The sequence below is a fragment of the Panthera onca genome, chromosome A1 (genome assembly GCF_046562875.1).
Source record: "Panthera onca isolate mPanOnc1 chromosome A1, mPanOnc1 haplotype 2, whole genome shotgun sequence".
NCBI lineage: Eukaryota > Metazoa > Chordata > Mammalia > Carnivora > Felidae > Panthera > Panthera onca.
In genome coordinates this window covers 186787286-186804654 of record NC_138339.1, presented here as the reverse complement: position 1 = coordinate 186804654, position 17369 = coordinate 186787286, and the positions used below count along the sequence as shown (strand labels likewise).

At 42.3% G+C, this 17369-nt stretch overlaps 1 protein-coding gene across 1 annotated transcript; it reads right to left on the bottom strand.

Annotated features, from left to right (window-relative positions):
- Positions 1 to 10458: 10458 nt before the first annotated feature.
- Positions 10459 to 15236, bottom strand: SPRY2 (sprouty RTK signaling antagonist 2). The gene is made up of 2 exons (XM_078432553.2): positions 15125 to 15236; positions 10459 to 12260 (listed from the first exon to the last, which is right to left on the bottom strand). The coding sequence occupies exon 2, from the start codon at positions 12207 to 12209 to the stop codon at positions 11262 to 11264; it is 948 nt and encodes a 315-aa protein (XP_078288679.1). The 5' UTR covers positions 12210 to 12260; positions 15125 to 15236; the 3' UTR covers positions 10459 to 11261.
- Between the last annotated feature and the right edge of the window lie 2133 nt (positions 15237 to 17369).

Below are 17369 nucleotides of genomic sequence, written 5' to 3'. Positions count from 1 at the left end.
ATTGTTGGATTGTGTTAATAAAATCCCATGCAGAGAGTGCTTAGCTCGCTCAGTTGGAAGAGATTTCGACTCTTGATCTCAGATCATGGGTTTGAGACCCACACTGGGTATAGAGACTACTAAAAAAAAAATAAATATAAACTAAAAAAAAACTCATTCAAATGATATTTGGAGAGCACCTATTTTATGCTAGGCATGTGATAAACACAAGAGACAGAAATTTTCATTTGTCTTTTTATTTTTATTTATTTTTTTAAGTAGGCTCTGCACTGAAAGGGCTTGAACTCATGATCCTGAGATCAAAAGTCACATGCTGTACTCATTTCTGTCTTTAAAAACTTTACAATCAGTTCAGTAGAAGGATAGATGTGTAAATAAGGAAGAGCAGTAACATAGTACAGCTGCCCCCATAAATTGCCATGAAAGGAGGAAGTCAAGTTTTCTTTAGCTAAATTCTTACTCTTGTAATTTATTCCACCTAAAATAATCAGCGGAGTTTTCTAAAATGGCTACTTCTTCATACCTTTCCTTTCTTAGAAACCATGAGTATATCTTTACTCTTGATTGAATTCATTCATTCACTTCTCATCAAATACTTATTGAGCACTTCCTATGTACCAGGTGCTGAGCTTGGCCCTGGAAACCAAGCTGTAAACCAAATAAAAAAATGTCTGATGGAGAGAAATAGTCCACAAGTAACCACACAAATAATTATATAGCTACATTTGTATTATGTGCTATGAAAGAAAAAGACTTAATATGACAGCCAGTTACAAGGGAATGTTATTTAGATGAGGGATTAGAAGAAGCTTTCCTGGGAGGTGTCATTTTCACTAACTTTTTTTTTAACGTTTATTTATTTTTGAGACAGAGAGAGACAGAGCATGAACGGGGGAGGGGCAGAGAAAGAGGGAGACACAGAATCGGAAACAGGCTTCAGGCTCTGAGCCATCAGCACAGAGCCCGACGTGGGGCTTGAACTCACGGACCGCGAGGTCGTGACCTGAGCCAAAGTCCGACGCTCAACCGACTGAGCCACCCAGGTGCCCCTTTCACTAACTCTTAAAGGAGGAGTAAGACTTTCCCAGGTGAATGGATGTAGGATGAGGGTTAAGCATAGAGAAGATTCCGTGTAAAAGAAATACTATTTGTGAAAGATGTGTTGAGGGAAGAAAAACTGATACTGGAAAAAGAGAGAAGGTGGACCTTGATGGCTGGGGTGTAAAGGGACAAAGGAACAGGTATCAGAGTGGAAAGAACCAGATCATTCAGAGTCTTGAAAAAACTGGAACTTTGTTCAAAGAGCAAAAGGAAGTCATCACATCTGTTTAAAAAGGGATCAAATGTTTAGAATACACTTTTGAAGGATCATTTTTACTGTCCATTGGAAAATGTTATGGAATGGCCAAAAATAGATTTTGGGAGACATGTTAGGACAAAATCCAGGTTCTCTAGTTTGACATTCAAATTTCTCAGACTTGAGGCCAAATCTGTTTCCAGTCTTCGTTATCACTTCTCTCTCACATGAATGTGCATTTCAGCCAGACCCATCCATTCTCTCTCCCCTGAACAGGACTTGCTCACTCCTAATTTTTGGCTTTCCAGAACACCTCTTCACTACATATTTTTTTCAAGAACCAGACAAAATTTCATCTGTCCCTGGTTGAACATTGCTCATTTCTGTAAATATCTCAAATGGCTACCAGGTTGAAAATTTAAGACACCACGGATTATAACAAACACCAATATTTTGAACCATGAATAAAGTGAATGTACTACTGAAAAATTCATGACAAAATCTTAACATTAGACTGCTGAGATATGTAAAGTGGTCATTTTAGCTTAGCATTGCTTTGAAATTTCTCCCATCTATTCATGTACTTATGGGTTTCTCCCTTTCTTAGGTTCTGTAAAGCACTTAATTGTTTTTTCAAGAAAAGTTTGATCACAGTAGTTTGTCCAGGAACACGTTTTTTCCTTACCATTAAGTTTAAGGCCAATAGCACAATATTTAATATCCTTGCTTATTGGATACATGATACCTTTTCATTTCCATGCTGTTTCATGAAGACATTTTAAACAACAATTAAAATAGGGGTGTCTGGCTGATTCAGTTGGTAAAGTATGTCACTTTTGATCTTGGTGTTGGGAGTTTGACCTCCACATTGGGTGTAGAAATTACTTTAAAAAAAATCTTTCTTTGGGTCATCTGGGTGGCAGAGTTAAGCGTCTAACTCTTGATTTCAGTTCAGGTCATTATCTCATGGTTGGTGAGTTGAAGACCCACATTAGGCTTTGTGATGACAGTGCAGAGACTACTTAGGATTCTCTCTCTCTCTCTCTCTCTCTCTCTCTCTCTGCCCCTCCCCCACTCTCACACATGATCTCTCTCTCTCTCTCTCAAAATAAATAAATTAATTAAAAAAACCTTAAAATGTGTAGAAGCAAAAATGCATACTAACTCAATTGGAGTGGAATAATATGAATAGCAATGATCAAGGTTAAGCACTGCAAACAATGAATGATAAGTATGCCATGACTGCTGCCTAGCCAATGACAATTGTAAAACATCACACATTGTGAGATGCATCCTGGTTTCAGAGGTGTGTAAGTGAGAATACCAATGTTCACCTTAGAATCGAAGACCTATATTATATTTATACCATTCAATTGATACTTACATTTTACCATGTATTATTATTCATACCTTTTCTTTCTTAGACAGCTCCAGTATACTTCCAGTATACTTTCTTAGACAGCTTCCAGTATACATTCATCTAGTCATCCACTCATCAAAAATCTTTATTGAGTATGTCCTATATGCCAGTGTTGGACTCTCCCCAAATGGACAACCATCACTAGCCCCACCACCCTTACCACCACCATCCCCACCCTGCCAAAACACACCTAAATCCATAGCATTGCCATAAATCCAATCATGAAGTTATTAATGTAAAGATACAGTACTTGGGACTATGAATGAATTCCTAAATTTCTTCTTCTGATTTTTTTTTTCTGATAGTGCTCTCAAATTAACATTGGATAAAACTGAAGTATATAAATCCATTGGCAAAGCTGTTTGTTTTAGTCGAAATGTTACGAGTCTATATATGCATGCAAATGCATGAACACAGATATACGCACATATATGCATATACACATTCTCTGTGGAGAAATTGTAGTCTATTGAACATATAACTACATTATTAGCCATACCTATTTAACGTTTCCCTGTTAACAGGTACTGTATTTAAAGGGAAGTATCTCATTTCACTGTCAGGCCCCTCATGAGGTGTGTATTATCACCCACTATTTGCAGGGAAGAAACAGCCCCACAGAGGTTAAACAACTTGCTCAAGATATGTGGCCAATGTTCCTTCTATTAAGCCACTTTTAATATCTTATAGGTGGTTAATATCCAACAGTAACAGTTTCACACAATTTTTCTTTTCAGACTTTTATCTTAATTATGTTATATGAAAACTTTCATTGCTTTACAAAGGGACTTACCTGTGGCTTTTTTGCAGTAGAACTTTGTTTTAAATGTATGCTTCAATTTGTCAACTACATAGGTGAGCAAGAAGAAAATAACATGGTAGTGCCTAGCAATAATCAAAGATAAATCTATAAAGAAGGGGCTTCTGAAAAGATCTTTAATCTTAACAACACAACATCTTTCTTTTAACTAGAATATTATTTAAAATGATTGATAATCTACCTTTTTTCCAAGAGCTTTCAAATAGCTTAAGATAAAAGATAGTATTCACACCACAAATTAATTAAAACTGGAGTAGGATAGCTAATAATTTCATTTACAGAATCATCCTAACATAGGGTTTTCATTTGGTATACTTTTTTGGTGACAAAGGGATCTTGTGAATTTTATGGGATAGTTAACTAAGTTTGCTACTTGAAACAAACTTATGTCCATTAAGAAATGTCAGAGGCAATTACCACATCAATAAATTCTAAAGATGTGCATCTCTTGAGTACATGTATATAATCACATACATGTATATACATACATATTGATTAGAAGCTAATTTTCAGGACCAAATTTTTTATAAAGAAATATTTGCGTGAAATTTATCAATCCATTGGGCTTCATGTCAGTTCTTTTTTCTTCTTTTACATTTAAGAAAGAATATCTTTCTCTTTCACACCTGGCTGTCTGTGGACTCCTTACCCACCACCTCAGTTTTAGAGATCCATTCAAGTTCCTTTACAGACATTACTCCCTCTGAGAAACTTTCCTGATCCCACATACCACACCCAAGATAGAGTTAATCACTCCCTCTACATATATATTTTAAGTCTGTTATCACATGTATTATGCTCTATAGCAAATACTTGTTTATCCGTCCTGTAGACAAGTTCTAGGAGGGCAGGAGATATTGTCTTATATCTCTAGTATTTAACATTGTGCCTGAGGTTAAAAAAAAATTCAACTGAAATACAAAATAATAATAAATACTTCTTTAGTACTTACTTTGAACCAATCTCAAGGGTTAATATTTTACACATATCTCTTCAACCTTCACAAAAACCTTTGGGTCAAGAGTTACTATCTCTCAGAGAAGGCATTAGGCTTAGGGAAGTTAAGTAACTTGCCTGTAGCTGCACAGCTAATAAGTAACAGAAGAGGGCATTTGCATATAGGCTTATCTCCAAAGCACGTGAACTTAAAGTATTACAGAAAAGTAGGTATATTGGACATATATAGATATTTACAAATGTAGGGCATTTTTCCATTAGAAGAATTTCAGAGGCTTAGCACTCAGAATGGAAATTCCGAAGTTGTGGTCCCAGCAATCTCCCCAAGTCCTTTGACCTCACCCTCCCTCACACAGCTGACAGCTTTCCTTGCTGTGTCAGGATATAGTACATTTTCCACTACTCCCCCAGCTTCCTCTATAGCAAGATTTCTGAAACTCAGCATTATTGGCAGTTAGGGCTAAATAATTCTTTGTGATAGAGGACTGTACTGGGCATAGTTAGTTGCTTAGTGGCATCCTTGGCCTCTACCTCTCCCAATAGTTCCCTAGTTCCCTCCCTTGCACCCCCAGTAGTGAAAAACATAAATATCCAGATCTTGCCAAATGTCCCTTCGGGGATCAAATTGCCTAGGAGAGCAAGTGGGTAATGCTACCAGTCATTTTCTGTGACTTAGAATCTAAATCCTAGATAATTAGCTTCCAAAGGGCTATGAACATCATTCTTAATCCACTAGTCCACAATCACAGACCTAGTGAATGCTTTCCTCTCCACTTACTGTAACATCCTTTACACTGAAGATACACAATGAACATTAACTCAGTAACAAGCGATTGCACCCTAGGCTTGTAGTTTTGATTGCTCAGGTGGCAGGGCAAAGCCCCAGAAGACACATTATTGGGTTCTTTTCTTGTGACTTTTTACAGATGATTACAATCAGACCAATAGTCTGTAAAAGAATCCATTTCCAAAGTTTAAGCTTAAAGGTAGAGTGCTAGTGAATGTTTGAACTAAATCAATTAGGCTGTATCCTAATTGGGTAGGTGAGAATCCAGGTGATATCTAGACCTGATGCAGATGTTGACTGTATGGTTGCTCCTGCCTCCGGACAGTTCCTCACTAGCACAGTGACAGGTTGGAAACATACATCCCGTGGGACATCCTAGCCATTAGCTCAACAACATACTGGGTACTAAATGTATCCCAAGGCTCTGTATGCCCTAAGGCTTGATGCATGCTAGGCCTCTTGGTTACTAGGCTTTATACTGTTCACAGTGACCATTAGATACGCATCCTTAAATGCTGTTCTGAACTTACAAAGATGACTTTCTAACAAGAGTCTCAGGAACAGTTTTCTGGTATGACCAGCTAGATATTATGACTACTTTGTGCCTACTTTCGAGCAGGAAAACCAGGTTTGGGCTACAAAGAGTTCACTGAGCCTGTTAAGAGCTTGGAGTAATGAGAGATGATAAATATGGTATTTACCAGAGCCCTGCTTGACTGTAAGCCCCACTGATGCAAGTCAATAAACCAGATGCTATTTGGAGCACAAAACCATGTCAAAATGTGTAACTGTGTTACCTTAAGTGCTAGAGATGGTCACCTAGGTTTGAGAGTCACATGAATCTGAGCAGCCCGGCCTCAGGTATTGTTTTTTGTTCCAAAGCTCAACCACTTCCCTTCACACTATGACATATGCTCTTTTTTCCCCCTCTACTTGATTATCCTCAATTTGCTCTTAATAAGTAATTATCCTTTTCTAGGTACAAAAGCAAACTAAGATTATGAGCTAAGGGCAAGAGGTAAATTCCAGCAAAAACTGGAAGAACAAGAATTGATGAATTGTTTCAACTTTTTTCTTCGTTCTATATCTTAAAAATGTATTTTTTACCTTTTTTTTTTTTTTAGGGAAAGGTTTTAGTGAATCATGAATCTTAAAATTAAGAATAAACATAGCAGGATATAGCTGCTTAACTATTAATCAAATATCTCTACATTTCATTTAGGATTTGGGATATCAGCATGGTGAACATAGTTTTATTTAATGAGTAACATTAATTCTGTTGCATCTCTCTTGGCAGAACTCTTTGGCTATTTTGGTAGCCATAACCATTACCGTTGCAAAGACCTGGAGACCAAATCCGCTATTGAGAATGCGTCCATGCTTTTCCAATTTCTGTACTCTCACAGCACTTTGCTTGTGCCTTTGCTATGAAAGTCCTGTCTTGCATTAAAGTCACTAACACTCTCCTTTTGTATTGCATCAACTAGCTCTATGATTTGTAAAGTGTAAACATCCAAATGAATTGAAATGCCAAGTTATTTCGGTGCCTAAATTCCATTCCAAGTGGGTCCTTGTATTAAGCCAAATCATTTATTCTTCTCTGTACATTAGGATTGTTTTGAGAAAAAAGCTTCTTTCTAATCTCCTTTAATAGTTTATTTTTTAAAAGTTGCCAAATAAGCCTGGCTTTTAAAAATTCTTTAGGTCAATCAGAATGCAGTTTTAGATAAAAATGTAAAACATTTTCTAGCCATAGATATTTCAATGCTAACCTTTTTTTGTTTGCTGTACTTCTATCCCCCCCCCCCTTTTTTTTTGACTCTAAGTGAATATTTCGAGTTTAATTTGACCAGAGATGCACTCTCATTAGTGGTGGTCACATTTGTCTCTCATTCACATGGTTGTCTCTCGTGTTGTACAGAGGGTGATGGTGTGGCAGCCAAATGAAATCCAAGTATAGGATGTATATAGTCTGACAGCTTTATCCTCCTAGGAATGACCAAACCAGTGATTAAATGTTCCAGATGTATAATCATTCTGATAATCAGTTGGTCCTTATTTTAAAATTCTGCTCTGGTCTTCTATCAGTGGAAACCCACCCACCCTTGGTAGGTCACAGAAAAATAAGGCAACTGTCTTAATTAGAATAGAAATTAACATAACTTTTACCTTAATGGATATTGAAAACCAATATTGATACAATATTGAAGTAGCTAGTTCATGATACAGTATTGATATAACAAGGTAATGCCATATTTTTCTTTTTTAAAAATTATTTATTTATTTTAGGGAGAGTGTGTGAGCAGGGGAGAGGGGCAGAGGGAAGAATCTCAAGCAGGCTCCATTTCATCCTGGCTTAGCATGGAGCCTGACGGGGTAGGGGAGCTTGATCCCAGGACTCAGATCATGACCTGAGCCAAAATCAAGAGTCAGACTCTCAAATAACTGAACCACCCAAGCGCTCCTCCCCCATTTTTATTTTTCTTTACTAAAATAGTGGGAAATATTCTGCACAAGATGACAAACTGTTCTTGATCTATAGTTTAACCAGTTTTCAAAGTTGAGACTTTTGCATCTGTATCTGGGTCCTTGGGCACATTTAAGAGAGGGAGGCAAATGGCCAATTGTGGGTATAAATGCTAGTGAAACTCTAAACCCATTAAACCTTTGAAGAGTTTGACCTATATGCTCAAGTTAATAAATTACATCAAAACTCATCAGTTACTTCACAACACTGTGCAAAGATCAAATTCATTTCTCTGGCATCATCAATATCTTAACTGATACATCCTGGAGGCAAATAATCCTGGAGACAAAGTGTATTGGAGAAAGAAGTTATGCGAAAAGTTTGGGTACTTGGTTTTGTCTTTCTTTCACCCACAATCCCCAGAGCCTGCTCCAACATGGCAGAAATTTGACAAGGCCTTAAAGTCTCAGTGCACATAAATGAATGTTTAAAGTAACAACTAAAGTAACAACTGTCATCTTGTCATTCTTAAATGAATCTCAATAGAGAGAACATACAGGTTTCTTAAAAGAAAAAAAAATTGAAAGGCAAGAAACCAGAAATATAGCTAAGATCTCCCTAACTGCTTAGCAGTCAGTTGACAGGTTTGCTGCATCATACTTTTAACCTCTCACAATATCAAAATAATGGCCACTGGATTATAAACTCCTTATATTTATATAGGACTTTTTGTAAACTTTATAGAGATTAAGAACCTGGGGTGGTTATTCCTCCATCTCAAGATGACCTACAACATTTAAAAACTCTTTCACTCACTCAAGTTACAGTACCAGCTGCTCTCAATCTGTTTAGATAGAAATTTAATTTTCCATATTCTGAAAATGAATTTTATACTGTTATATATTCTAAACATTTAACAGTTTCATTGGAAGCATCTTGAGGAATCAGTTTTCCTGTTTATCTTTAAATAGTTTTCATCAGGACTTAACATGTACTTATACAGTCTCTTCGAATTTCAGTTGGTTATCACTAGATTGTGCATTTAAGCTAGTGAATTATGCTTTATATCCACTCCATTAAAAAAAAAAAGGCGCTAAATTAGGAAGCAGTTCCTTGGGTCAGTAATTTTTCAAACTGTATATGACTAGTGGAGTGATTAAAAATGCAAATTCCTAGGCAATACTTTATGACTCTGAGTAACCATGAGGGAGGGTTCTTAATTTACTTTTTCAATAAACACCCAACTGTATCTGATGCGATGTGTCTGTAGAACACTTGGAAAGCTGCTTGCATGCTGAAGAAAAAATGACTCAATTTCTATTCCAAATAAATCCTATCAGCACGTATGGCAGTTTTTGATGAGTAAAGCTAATTAGTCAAAGTTTTTGTGCTTTACAAATCCTGAAAACCATACAATGAACAAGAAACTCTGCCCAACTTTCAACATTGTAATTTCTCTTAGACTATCAGGATTAAATCTAAGAGTATTAGAATTGCAACACTCAGGATCCCAAAGTTGAAGTTTAATTTTAGTAAACCATTTCTAAATTAATTTAACCTAGTGTTTTCTGGAGAAAGTTCATAGGACTATGAAGGTCCTTACAGCAAGGTCTTGGTTTAGAAGGCTGCATATTTCCTTGAAAGCAGATTTTAAAAAACAAAACAAGACAGCCTGTACTATGATAAGACCTAAAGAGGAGCCTCAGAAACAGGACCCAAGATTAAACAGTGACAGGTAAATCATTTTCTAGACTTCCGGTGATTCTTGGCAGCAAGAGGTTTGCTTTGGAAGAAACAAAAAAAATCCTCATCCACAAAGTGACTAATTAATGAAGTGACATAATTATTGCCAAGTAAGAAAACCTAGTATTTCTTGAGATGGGCTATAGCAGCCTGCAGTGTATTTGCTACCAAAAGACAAATGCAAACACGGGGACTTCTTGCCGGGTCGCATCTTTTTCCCAAAGTACAATTTAACCACTTCTCTGGATAATTTGATTAAACAAGACAGGGCCTCTCAACTGGCTTCCTTGGACTTGAATTTTGAGGCCTAGATTGGATGAAATTTCATGATATCCAACACCTGAATCAAAACAAGTTATGATTTCTGTGTCTTTCCTAACATAAGAAAGTTGTGGTATCATGGTGATAAACTTGAGTCTGAAACCAAGACTGGAAAAAATACAGCCATAACCGGCTAAGTGAAAAAAACATTTTTGCCTCAATTACAAGCATTGATCTGTGTATGCTGCATGCCTGACACAGAGGACATTCAATAAATGTTGAACTAAACTCGTTTTTCTGGTCTTGAATTAGCCTCATGGCTATTCTTAATACTTAATTCTGTATATAAAGAAAAAAATCTAATTGTTAATCTTTTAGGGAAGTCTCCTGAATGAGTTTAAGATTTAAAAGAAAAAGAAAACAAGGAAAACAAAGGGAAGCCAACAAATCTGTAAAAGGCAAGAACAGTAACAACGATATGGCCAAAACAAGCACTCATGATTAATACAGGTGAGTCAAATGCTCGGTTATTTCCCTCCTGATTGCTAGAATTATCTCTGAAAAAAAATCACTGAACCTCCTCTTTGAAGAGTTTATAGATAAGTGAAACTATTTCATGGAAATGCTAGCCTTAACATAAAATGTGGTCTCTTTCACTTCAAAAAACAAAAACAAAGCAAAGGTAAAATAAGACAAAACAGCTCAGTTTAATTTCAAACGTTAATATATTTTCTATTTTATATTGAACATATGCATCTGTAACCCCTCATTTGCAGCAACTATCACATCCTCATAAAAGGGGCAAAATTTGTAAGATGCCTCTTAAAATAAATATTCTTTTTTATAAAATAATAAAACTTCAAATAAATATTCTTTACACTAAACAATATGTTGAAAAAATTAGAAAATAAAGGTTGAATTTTACTGTAACTGTACAATATACATGAAGTCCAAAGGGAAATCAGAGTCTTACAATAAAGGCTTTTCTGTAAGGCAAAATACAATCTAAAAACATACTGATTGATTCACATTCTTCCGAATGTACAACATATTAGTATAATATTTTGTGACTGTGCCATATAGCATGACACAACGTGTTTTTCACAGTTGCAAATATTATTGTATATACAAAAATATAGCACATTATCTCTGGAGAAAACAATGGGGAAAAAAAAAGTCATCTGCTAATTTACAAATTTTGCAAGTACTATTCACAAACAAAAACTTTGCCTGGGAGTGTCTGTTGTTTTAGCTTATGCAACACGTGGGTTCCCAAGTTCTGTATCCCATACCTTGAGCTCCATTAGCTGAGTTCTAACAAGCATATCAGTTAAAACGGCACATGGACAAAAAGCATTTCACTGCAAACAGCGAAGGCTATCCCAACCCTCTATTAACAGTGCCAAGATTCTAACTGTTTAGTTGGTTGCATATGCGTTAAAAAAAAACAAAAACAAAAACAAAAACAAAAGACAATCCTTATTACTGTCATATTCCTGATTAATGGTGCTATGTTGGTTTTTCAAAGTTCCTGGGTGGGACAGTGGGAACTTTGCAGCAAACCGTGTTTGAGTTTTTACAGCGGCATCCAGGCCGGTTAACCCGGTCATAACACCCCTGGCACAATTTAAGGCAACCCTTGGCTGGAAGGTAACACCATAAACAAGGCAAAAAGAGGGACATGACGCCCATGGCAGACCAGCGTGTACAACAGTGAGACTGGCTGCAAGAACACGGGTTGTCCGCACAGTTATCCTCGTCATCATTAGAACAGTGATAGAAGAGACCTTTCACACAGCACACGCAAGTCCCATAGTCAATCACGTTTTGGGCTGAGCAAAGGCACTGCTTGTCGCAGATCCAGTCTGATGGCAGAGGCCTAGGATAGGTGCACTCCTTACACTTGCACTTGCCACAGTCCTCACACCTGTAGGCGTGCAGGCCCAAATCTTCCTTGCTCAGTGGCTTAAGCTCACCTGGCTTGAGCTCTGATTTGGGCTGCACGCGGATTATCCCATCAGCGACGGGTCCCGAGGAGAAAGATGGTCCCAACAGTCTCTGTTCAGAGGAACTGCTGCTGGTACTTGTCCTCGTACTGCTCCGAGACCCCGAACTGACTGTGCTGATGGATCTGGACAAAGAGGCTCGTGCGGAAGAATGGACCTGTGGGTGCTGGAGCCTGGGGGGCTGGCGGTGCTCGGGCAGACCATGGAGCCTCTCGTGTTTGTGCTGAGTGGAGGGGCGAGGAGCAGGCTTGAGCCCAGGTCTCGGGACCACAGTAGGCCCCTCTGTGTACTCATTGGTGTTTCGGATGGCTCTGATCTGATCCAGAGACAACACGTGTACCTGCTGGGTGAGGGCATCTCTGGGGTCGGGCTCCCCGCGCTGCCTGCCACTGTCACGGGGTGTCTGCAGCAAGGACTGCGACCCGCTGCCACTCTGAGCTCTGGCCTCCATCAGGTCTTGGAAGTGTGGTCACTCCAGCGGGCTTAGAACACATCTGAATTCCTGCGGAAACCAAGAGGAAAGAGCTGGTTTACACTCCAGGATACTTCCCACTCTCCGCCTACCTGGATTAACTCTTGGCTTTCCACTCCCCTAGAGAAACAGGATTTGAAATGGAGTGGCTATGGAGGCTACCAGAATAGCCATATGACCAATACCATATCAAAAAGTGCAGGTTATGGCAGGATTAGACAATTCTCTAATCCTGTGTTGTGTAGTTACACAAAGCTGATCGTTGTTTCAATCACACAGGTAACGATTCCTTATTCAAATGAACATAAAATTGCAAGGTTCAGGCTCAAAGTAAAGATTGCAAGAAACTAACGTTAGACCATAACATTGCCGCCGACATACATGAAAGTTGAATACTTATTCAAAATTGGAAATAGGTTTTTAAGTTTGTTGTGGTCATTTTTGCCTTAAACATCAATAAATGCAGCCCAGAAATTCTTTCTTGGTTCTTATTGTGTCTGTTTTTACATCAGATACCTTTAACTATGACTTATCCAGTATTCAGGAACTTTTTAGAATACCGTAGAATGAATGTGACTTGCAAAAAAGAAAATAGTCACCCCCCCCAAGGAAGTTGCAAATTTTACAACAGTCATGCATTATTAAGTATACAGTAGCAAGTTATAAATTAAAAACAAATCCATTCAAATCCTGTTAAGCGCCAGCAACACAAGAAAGCAAACTTACACAATCATCAACCAGCAGCCGAATTTATTTTCAACTTCTCAACAACTTGAGGATCAAATATTTTACAGCCTGATAGCCTAGGAGAACATCTTAAATTATGTAGCATACAGATTGTTCTGTTTTAGAAATAAATTACGTCAAAAATCTTAATGGCTTTGCCCGTTTCCAAAACCTTAATAGTTCAGGACATAAACCGACTAGTGATAACAGGAAGTGTTTCAAAAATTGGTGTCACGTCTCAAATCTATCATTCTGACAAGTAATTGCAATCCCTCTGTATATTTCGAAACTATCATCCCCTCTGGCAAGTCTACAATGAACAAAAACGGGCAAAAGTGAACCTTCATCCACTCTCCGATTTTTATAAAAGAGAGACGCAGGCAGGTGACACACGCCTCCCAACTCGGAACAAGGCAGAGCTGGAAACCGGATCTCACTTCCAACAGAAAGGCAGACAAGACAACGTTGATCTTTGCTTTCACTCCGTTTTATCGGCTCTATCGGCTCTATCGGCGTCCCAACACCGTCCCCAGCAGGTGGGACTCAGTCGGAGCCCCGGGGGACTTTTCTCCGGGGAGACTGACGCAGCCCAGGGGCTAAACTGCCCTCCCCCTGCACACAATCCGAAGACTGCCAAGCAGGAGGGGGCGGGGGGGGGGGGGGGGTGCCGGCGCCTCCCTAGGGGACGTGCCTTGAAACGCTGGAGCACACTTCCCCCTCCCGACCTACGGGCTAAAATATACCCCACCCCAGAGCACTGGAGGGAGCCACTCCGCCCCCAGGCAGGGGTCACGCAGCCCACCGCAGGGCGTTCTGGCTAAGGCCCTTGAGTGTCGGGCACAGGTTTCGAGCCCTGCCGCCGAAAGCCCTGACTTACCCGCTGCCCGGACAGGACAGGTCTAACCCACGTACACTGGGCAACTCCACCACGCACTGACCGAAGGGGCATTGCCTGCGATCCGCACACCCATCTCCTTTTGGGTGGAGAGAAAAAGTGAAAGGAAAATTGCTTTATAAAAGAAGGGCAAGTCCCAGGGCCTCACTGAACAAACCGGGTCTGCAGGACGCAGATCCCTGGTCTGGAAACTTTCGCGCAGATTTGCTTGCAGTTTTAGCATCTTTGATAGGGGGGTTGGGAGGGATTTTTTTTTTTTTTTTTAACAAAAATGACTGCTGCCCATTTCTGGCCTCCTTCGCAGCGCACGCCACCCACCCCCCACTCCCCACTCCGAAAGTGCTTAGAAACCCCCATGAAGAACTGTGTGTGATCAGACTAAGGATTAAGGGGAAAGGACTTCAGCACAAGGGTGGGGCAAGCACAGAAATGGCTTTGTAAAAACGCACAAGATCCCGAATTCAAAGCAGCAGCAGCGACTAAAAAGTAAATCAGCCCTTCAAAGGAAATAAAACTATCCTCTTTTGGTACCTATTTTCAGGTAATGGAAAACGATCGCGACCGCTTGATGACTTTCTTCCTGTGCTAGGTCAGCCCAATCTTCCAAAAATAAAAAAAAGCGTGACCCAGGCCGACCACAGAGAACGGAAAAAAGAAAGAGCTGCCACTTCCGAAGCGTAGCCCCGGCGTCCGGCAGGGCGACGTTCCCACCCGCACCCGGCTAGCCTCGGTGCCGGGCACCCTGCCCAGTTTTCACTCGCGGGGTCTCGCTGCCCCCGTGAGGCGAGCGACCCGACCCACGAGTCCCCGGTCCCGCTGGCGCCCCTGCCTCGGGACAGCCTCACCCAGGACCTGCCTTCCCCGGAGCGGAACAGGTTAGAAATGCGGGCGCCTACAACGGGGACCTGGAAAACACAAAGTGTTCCTCCTCCCTCTCCCGCTCTCAGCGCCGAATTCGCGGTCAATGTAGGGCCAGCAGCCGACTCGCGACGAGCGGTCCGCCACCCCAACCCCCCAGAGCGCGGGCGCGTGGGGTCCTAGGGCTGGGGACACCGTACCCGGCGCGCACTGCTGCCCCCGCCAAGGCAGGCCGAGCCTGGGGCGAGGCAGTTCCACAGGCAGCTCCCTGGATCCCCCCTGGGAACCTGCGGGGTTAGAGAAAGGGAGGCCTGAGGAAAGACAGACCCCACTCCCGGTCCGACTGCATCTACTCCATGTTGCCCACAACGCGCCGGCCACGGCGCCAGGAGGGTAAGAGCCAAACGTGCCTCACCGTGATCGCGGCTTTGCACCAACCCCTCTCCGTTGGATTCTCTTCTTCCAAGCGATGTGCAAATAAAATCCAGCCCCGATGCAAACTTTTCCCCCTTCTTCCTAACTCTGCTTCAGTCCAAGTTCCGAGCGATCGGCGGGAGGAAAAAAGGCGAGGAAAATCCCGAGCCAAGTCCCCAGCCGATGAACACTCCGGGGTTCGGGGCTGGGGGCGACCCCCCTTCTAGAAACGCACGCGGAGTATTTCCTTTTTCTCAATGAACTGGAGGCCGAAGCGCCAACGGCGAGTCTCCTTTCCCGGCAGATGAGCGAAGGAGAAAAAGAAAACGGCCTTACACAGAATCTAAGGCCAGATGGCCAAGTCGTGCGGCCGCGGCCGCGTCGGAGCGGAGGTGGCGCGGGGGCGCGGGCCGGGCCGGGCGGGCGCGGGGGCCTGGGCGCTGCGCGCTCCGCCGGCCCCTCTCCTCCGCTCGCGCTGCGCCGCGCGGCTCTCGGCGGTGCAGACTGGGCGTTGTGGAGGCGCGGCGGAGAGGCCGAGGCGGGGGCGGTGGGTGCGGAGGAGGAGGTGAAGGAGGAGGAGGAGGGTCTGGGGCCCGGCCGGGGGGGCTCGCCGTTGGCCTGCGCCCTCGCCTTTCCGGAGGAGGCAGGGAGCTCTGCGGCGGCCGCGGCAGCAGTAAATGGCGTCATGTGGATCCGAGGCGGAACAGAGCAGTTGTTGTCCCAGAGGATATATCGCATCCGGTCCCAGCTCATTGGCTCCGCGGGGCTACATTCACTCACACTTCAGCGCCCGCCAGCGCTCCGAGCCGCAGGAGGCATTCAAAAGGGCAACCGCGCCGCCCCGCGCGTCCCCGGGCCGGTCCTGCAGCCCGGGCGCCGTCACGCGGGACGCCCGCGGGGCCGGGCTGGGCACGGCGGGGTCAGTTTATCTAGTTTCAAGGAAACACTGACCTTAAGGTTCCCCAGAGGCCATGAGGACGAGCTTTAGGCTCGGACTGACTTATGGAACTTTCTCCTTGCCATTAGGAAAAAAGGGAATGAACATTTAAAACTAATCCGGGCCACGCAGTGTTAGCATTAAAACAAGTTGCAGGTTTTAAGAGTTTATTCGGAATCCATTTCAAGCCCACCTCTCCCCTTTTCTGTTCCCCCTCGAGGGGGCGACGGGGAGAGGAGAGGGGGGAGGGGAAGGGGAGCGGGAAGTGAGGTGGGAGGGCTATTGGTTTATTCTTTGTCTTCTGGATTAACCCGATTATACACCAGGCACCAGCACAAACCGCCTCCCCCACCTCACAGCCCTGTAGGAGAGGAACGGAATGCAGATTCGGGTTTCAAGTACTTTACGCTCTGGCCGAGATTTGCTTTTAATTGTGTCGCTCTGTAGTTTTTGTTTTAATATTAGATTTTTTTTTTCAAGAATTAGCTATAGATGGAGGCTTTTTGAAGATCTTTCTGTTTTGTTTGACGCAGTAGGTGAAGGAAATTCTACAGTCTATGCCTTATAAAAATTATTTAATTCAATAACACATACAGGATAACTCAAGGTCGACATGACGGGCTTCTGAAATGGGAGGGGGCTCACTGTTCCACTGCAGATTTCCTTCACTCAACCAGAAGTCATCATTTCCGACTCCTCTTTGTCACCTAGAACGTATCCCAAAAAGATCCTATTGTACGTTTTGAAGGTGGTCTGTATTTTCCCACTTAAAAAAGTAGAAACGTAAAGATAGAAAACGCGTAGATAAGCATTGCTCTAACTGCCGTTCATTTACTAAGAAACATGCTTGCACGTGGGAGCACCGGTGGGAAATTACCGCCCCCCCCCCAAGACACTCCTGTTACTGGATTCTAATAATTTACAGAATGTTTTTACTTTACAGGGAAGTACGGTTAAATCTCCCGAATAGCACCTGCCCCCGTGAGGGGTTAGAATTCTTGAAATAATGCTAGGAAAACGTGGTGCTTGATTCCCCGGGTCCCGCGCCAGCTCACATCCGTTCGTAGCTACCCTGGCACTCGCTGCCTTCTCCCGAGCTCTAGCTCTAGAATGTCCCGGGCGCGCTCCCCACTGCGCTGCGCTCTCGCCCTCATTCTCCATGTTTCTCTAGGGCTCTCCCCACTCGTCCCGGGTTTGGAACAAGAGATGGCAGGGGAAGTGGCATACATTATTTCCGGGTGCTGGCCTACGTTACCCCCACCCCACCCCTCGGTGAGGGTGGACAAGGTTAGGTCGGCCCGCTCCGCTG

Coding starts and splice junctions, on each gene's coding strand:
- SPRY2 (XM_078432553.2), bottom strand. CDS start 12,209: ATGGAGGCCAGAGCTCAGAGTGGCAGCGGGTCGCAGTCCTTGCTGCAG.